This window comes from Eulemur rufifrons, chromosome 4 (genome assembly GCF_041146395.1).
Source record: "Eulemur rufifrons isolate Redbay chromosome 4, OSU_ERuf_1, whole genome shotgun sequence".
NCBI classification, from domain to species: Eukaryota; Metazoa; Chordata; class Mammalia; order Primates; family Lemuridae; genus Eulemur; species Eulemur rufifrons.
The window spans coordinates 26,041,328-26,048,055 of NC_090986.1; the positions used below are offsets into that span (position 1 = coordinate 26,041,328).

At 38.5% G+C, this 6,728-nt stretch overlaps 1 protein-coding gene across 1 annotated transcript in view; it reads left to right on the forward strand.

Moving 5' to 3' along the window:
* Positions 1-5,218, forward strand: part of DCT (dopachrome tautomerase) — a 35,912-nt gene extending 30,694 nt beyond the window's left edge. The window contains exons 7-8 of the mRNA XM_069467098.1: positions 1,625-1,826; positions 5,046-5,218. Of these exons, the coding sequence (XP_069323199.1) occupies positions 1,625-1,826; positions 5,046-5,218 (375 nt within the window). The remainder of the gene's footprint in view (positions 1-1,624; positions 1,827-5,045) is intronic.
* The last annotated feature ends 1,510 nt before the right edge of the window (positions 5,219-6,728 follow it).

Here is a 6,728-nt window from a genome sequence, read left to right on the forward strand (position 1 = left end):
ATGGTTCTGTTAGGTTGAATTGTATATATATATAAGCCTGAAGAGTTATTCTACCAATTCATTAGGAAAGGATTTTTCTTTTCTTTCTTTCTTTTTTTTTTTTTTTTTTTTTTTAGCAGAATCAGTTGATTAAGTGTGTATGGGAAAGCAAGTGAATAAGGGTAAACCATTTATGCAAATAAAACTACTTTAGGCCAATCTCAGTGGCTCACGCCTATAATCCTAGTGCTTTGGGAGGCCAAGGCAGTAGGCTCGCTGGAGTCCACAGTTCAAGGCTGCCCTCCAGCCTGGACAATAGTGAGAGACTCTGTCTCTAAAAAAAATAAAATTAAATAAATAAAATCTACTTTGCATGCCCCTGTGTCATCAGCCAACAAATACTTATTAAGCATTGACTCTGCCCAGGTTGCTACTAAGCCTGAGACTTCAGTCTTTATCTTTGACCTTAAGGAGTTAGGGGTCTTGTTAGGGAAAATAGATATACAAATAACAATTTATAGTATACTTTGATCAGTGCTACAAATAAGGTGGAGGGTACAGTGGTGAAAGGAGGAATGAATTTATTGAAAGGAGTACCTCACTGCCTCCATCTGAGAGACCCTGGGGCGACAAGCCCTGGTGACCTGGGGGGAAGGACGGCAGACCCTCTCCCTGGCCTCCCTTGAACTTCCAGTCTGGGAATGACAGAGAAGCTCTAATGGCCAGACATGAAGGCTGGGCTGAACTCTCACTTTTATATCCTGTTGCAAAATCAGGGCTATAAATGTGGAAATTTTGCTGTTAATATTTTAATATATATAATAATTACTGTATTTTAAAAGGACTTTAACAGCTTTCTTGAGAAAATTAAAATGAGCAGTATGCATATTACATTTTTAGACTTTCTTTTGCTGGCATAACACCAAGAATTCAAGTGAGAGGGTTATAAAATGAATACATAGAAGGAGGGTTCTGGTAAGAAAAAATTTGAAACCCCAATTTGGAGATTTTCTTTTCTTTTTCTTTTTTACTGTCCATTTGTATTATAATCCTGGTACTGATTGAATGTCATTTATCTGAAATGTTTGGGACCAGATGTGTTTTGGATTTTTTCAGATTTTGGAATATTTGCATTATACCAGTTCAGCATCTTTAATCAGAAAACCCAAAATCCAAAATGCTCCAATGAGCTTTTCCTTTGAAGGTCATGTCAGTGCTCAAAAAGTTTTGGAGTTCGGGGCTTCTAATTTCGGATTTTTACATTAAAAATACTCAACTTGTAAATGCATCTTCTTCTTTCTCTCCTGGTAAACCAAAGCATCTGAACGTTGACTGGAATAGATATCTTATCATACTTGCCTTTTTCTGAATTTGATAATGAACACATAATATTGAAGGCCTCAAACGTTCCCAAATCGATGTTATAGCCACAACATGAACTTTGATTTGTTCACTTCTCCTGCTTGGAGAGATATGTCCGTACGTTAATTAAAAATACCAGTGTACATGCCATTAAGGTTGGATTGGGTATGCAGAAGATCTTCACGTGAAGAACCTCCATTCCATTTCAGAGAACGCTCCAGTCAGGCTGGTCTGATTAGAACAGACTGATCAATGTTAAACACCACGTTTGACCCTCTTGCAGGTGCTTCATGCCTTTACTGATGCCGTCTTTGATGAGTGGATGAAAAGATTCAATCCTCCTGCCGATGCCTGGCCTCAGGAGCTGGCACCCATTGGTCACAACAGGATGTACAACATGGTTCCTTTCTTCCCTCCGGTGACGAATGAGGAACTGTTTTTAACTGCAGACCAACTTGGCTACAGCTATGCCATCGATCTGCCAGGTAACTAACACGTCTTCTAAATGGGTGATTCATTCATCTTCTAAAGGAGCGAGCTAGCTTTCTTTCTTTCTTTCTTTCTTTTTAATGTAAACCAAGACCTTTAATTGAAACATTCAGGTCTAGTTAAGTTTATTGTCCATTTTCTAGAATATGTGTTTTTAGCAAAATGAGCCTTTAAACTACCAATTAAACATCCGAAAAAGAATAGTTAGCCGATTGTTGCTTTAGAAAGCTGAAAGTGATTGAGAGACCTTATTCCACAGGGGAACTATTTAATCCTACACTTGATTTGACGATTCTTTCTGAATTAATCAAAAATGGCCCTATGAAGGTTTGAAATGCCCAACCAATAAAGTACAAATGAACTAACCACATGTGGACAGGAACTAGCCGCACTGAGAGACCATTCCTTGAAGGCAGGGCTGGCGGTGAGGCAAGTACAGCATTTGCCTTGAGCACAAAATTCAGGGGAGGCCAGAAAACTCAGTAATAGAAGAAAGTAACAAAATAATGCAGTATTTTTAAAAAATCAAAATTAATGAAAAAAATTCGTGATGAATAATACACCATCAAAGTTTTAAATAAAGTCAGACTGTTGCTGTTTGTTTGTTTTATACACTCACATTATTTTGTAACTGGGTCAGTTGTTTCCAATTAGCCTATCCCACCCCTGCTGGGTAGGTTTATGAGGGTTGACATCGGCTTGGCCACAGATGGGGTGACATGCGACTATAGGTATATGTTTCTTGAGTTAATTTTTTTAAAGTCATGCTTTTAAATTGTAGATCTTTTATTGACTTTTCTCACTTGGTTCAAAATATGGGAGGATATTTTGTTTAAGTATATATGGGGGATACGCATTTTTCTTTTGGGCCCAGGCCCCAACATGGCTCCAAGTGCTATTTAAAGAATCTTAAGGCAGGTTGAGAAAAGAAAAGTAAAACAATAAAGAAAATCTGAAGTTTTCAAGAAGCTAAAAAACACACAGCCTATCTGCTGGTGCTTTTTCCCCACTTGTGCCTGTTTTGTCTCCCCTAGGTCTCAGCCTGTAAATTAATCAAGATGGTTTCTGAGCTCAGTCTATCTCTTTCTGATGTCTCTCAAGCCTTATTGTGGTGGAAGGTTTGGGCAGAGCGTTACTGTGAATTAAGGTCAGATCTGTGAGAGACCCTAAGAACTCAGGGTCTTGAATGCTGGCAGAAAGCCTAATGAGATACCACCTCACACCCATTAGGATGGCTACTGTAAAAACAAAACAAAACAACCAGAAAATAACAAGTGAGGATGTGGAGAAATTAGTATCCTTCTCCATTGCTGGTGGGAATGTAAAATGGTGCAGCCACTATGGAAAACAGTATGGGGATTCCTCAAAAAATTAAATGTACAATTACCATATGATCCAGCAATTACACTTCTGGGTATTTACCCAAAAGAATTGAAAGCTGGGTCTCAAAGAGGTATTTGTACGCCCACATTCATAGCAGCATTATTTACATAGCCCAAAGATGGAAGCAACCCAAGTGTCCATCAATGGATGAATGGATAAACAAAATATGGTATATACCTACAATGGAATATTTATTATTCAGCCTTAAAAAGGAAGGAGATTCTGACACATGCTACAACAAGAATGAAACTCGAGGACATTAAGCTAAATGAAATAAGCCAGACATAAAAGGACAACGTAGCATGATTCCACTTACGTGAGAATAGAGCATAGTCAAATTCATAGAGACAGAAAAATGGTGATGACTGAGAGTTGCAGGGAGGGGAGAATAGGGAGGTACCATTTAGTGGGCACAACATTTCAGTTTTGCAAGATGAAAAAGTTCTGAGGATTGATGGTGGTGATGGTCACACAACAACGTGAATGTACTTAATGCCACTGCATTATACGCTTAAAAATGGTTAAGACTGTAAATTTATGTTACATGCATGTTACCACAATTGTTTTTTTTTAAAGTAATGTTTGAAAAGCTAGGTAGAGGATCTGGACAATAACAAAAGGCAGTCATTTTGCGTTGCTGAGCAAAGAAATGCCAGAATAAAAAATCTATTTTAAGAAGACGAAATTGGCAACAGGTGCTGCTGGGTTGTAGCAAGAAGAGACAAATTAAAATCCTCTTGGAGGAATCCCATCAGGATGAGACAGGGCCTTCTATGAGATTAGAGGAAAAGGGACCAGAAAAAGAGTCTTCATATAATTATTTTTTAAGAGACAAGACTTGCTCTGTCACCCAGGCTGGAGTGCAGTGGCGCGGTCACAGCTCACTGCAGGCTCAAACTCCTGGGCTCAAGTGATCCTCCTGCTTCAGCCTCCCAAGTAGCTGGGACTACAGGCACGTGTCACCATGAGCGGCTAATTTAAAAAATTTTTTAGAGATGGGATCTTGCTATGTTGCCCAGGCTGGTCTACAACTCCTGGGCTCAAGCAGTCTTCCTGCCTTGGCCTCCCAAAGTACTGGGATCACAGGCACAAGAAGCTACACCTGGCCAAGAGAGAGAATTTTAGTACTTTGATGAGTGTAGGGTATAGAACAAATTCAGAGGAACTGAATTTAAAAACAGCTGGCTAAGGAAAACATAATTTTTAAAGAAATGAAAAATAGGCATATCTTTAAAATGAAATCCATTAATTTTGTGAAAGTGTGTTTTTAAAATATATTTGAGTAGAGGACTGGCTTTATTATGTGGAGATCCAGATTTTATTCACAACGATTTAAATGGGTGCAAATATCATCTGCTTCTATTATTGAATGTCTCCTGTTATAATAGCCAATCAGATCCCTCTCATACATTTATCATCCTATAAAAAAGGCAGAGACAATAGCAGAATTTCTCTACCTGAGGGTTGTATATTTTGCAGTTCCCCAGATACCATTTTAGCATGCACTTTTACAAATGAGTTTCTAACTTACAAAAGTAGCTATATACTTCCTTGGAGGGTTTAGTCTGCATAAGCATTTGTTGTAACAAATTTTAAAAATGCAATAAGCTGTATTTAAATAATGGAATGCCATTTCCGACTTGCTTAAGAAAAACAATTGTGGATATGATAAATACTGAGAAAGGGGAAGATAAATTTATTCTAGCAAGAGTAGTTTTGCTTTATCAACAAAAAAGCATGTGCGAGGCAAATAAATTTATTCTTTTCTTTCGAAGAGGATTCAGCTGATGAAAATTCTGACTATAGACCCTTCTCTTCTGCTTTCGTTTTAGTTGAAGAAATTCCAGGTTGGACCACAACCGTCTCAGTGGTCATGGGGATACTGGTGGCTTTGGCTGGTCTTTTTGTGCTGCTGGTTTTCGTTCAATATAGAAGACTTCGAAAAGGATATACACCCCTAATGGAGACACATTTAAGCAACAAGAGATACACAGAAGAAGCCTAGCGTGTTTCTGCCTTACACAGAGAAGCTGGCCAAACCATAGGTCTGACCTTGACAATAAACAAAGTAATCCTCACCGTTCTTTTAGTTCAATGTCTTTGGCAGGGTCCTCCTATTGTAATGATGATCCCAAATACAGAAGATGCTTAGCTGTAATTTCTGCTTTGCTTGTTTGTTTAACAAACATAAGCTAAAGTGCATGGGGCTATCTCTATCATCAAATAAAGACAGAGTGGCCAGGCGCGGTGGCTCACACCTGTAATCCTAGCACTCTGGGAGGCCGAGGCGGGTGGATCGTTTGAGCTCAGGAGTTGGAGACCAGCCTAAGCAAGAGCGAGACCCCGTCTCCACTAAAAATAGAAAGAAATTATATGGACAACTAAAAATACACAGAAAAAATTAGCCAGGCATGGTGGTGCATGCCTGTAGTCCCAGCTACTTGGGAGGCTGAGGCAGGAGGATCCCTTGAGCCCAGGAGTTTGAGGTTGCTGTGAGCTAGGCTGACGCCACAGCATTCTAACCCAGGCAACAGAGTGAGACTCTGTCTCAAGTAAATAAATAAATAAATAAAAATAAAAGTTAAAGAAAAAAAGAAATAAAGATAGAGTTGACAATTTATGGTATCTGATAATAATTCCCCATATCCATTCAGCCTCCTCCTGTTCTGAAAGCACCAAAAAAAAAAAAAAATTAAGTGGATTCATTTAAATTTGTAAGTCAGTGTAATTTGAGACCTTGACAAGACCGTGACCCAGTTCTTAGCACTTGTGTTTTCATTTGTAATCATGTGGAGGTGGTGGTGGCAGGAGCTAGATGACTCTCCCAGGTCCCTTTTAGCTATAAACATGCATGCTTCTGGGTGTCCTCCTGATCATCTTCCCTTTAGCTTCTTTTTCCTCTTTTCTCTGCTTTTTTACCCTCCAGCTTTGAAGATAAAAATAAGCCTTTTTTGCATGTAGGATGTGGCATGATTAAATGAAGGATCAATGCAGCTCTATTGTGTAAATTAGACTTTACAGATTTTTTTTAAAAAATCTGCAGTTCTTAACAGTTAGACCTATTACAAGATTCAATAGTTGGATAAACATTGATCCTATAGTGATAAACAGAGAAAAGAATAAAATTATAGAGCTTAATTAATATACTGTTCTAAATCTATTAACAAATATAGAATCCCTCTGTTCAGGGAAGGCTGGTTGGAGAAGGCTGGGGAGACTCTAATCCTGAAGGTGAGACAATTTGATTAGAGTCGCATTACTCTTCGGTCTCATTCGGCTGATCCTGAACCACCAATTCCTTTGCTAGGTAGCCTCAGATGAAAAATTATTCCCATGTAATGCACTTGGCTTGTATTTAAGGGTCGACTTTAGAATCATTAATGCTGCACTGTACTGACAGTTAGGAATGCTAATCAATGAAGTCTTATCATTGGAAAGCAAACCGTCTGTACAAAATACAATTCAGAATTAAATGGTGATGTTCTGCTAAGCAATCATTCGATCATGAGAAATAA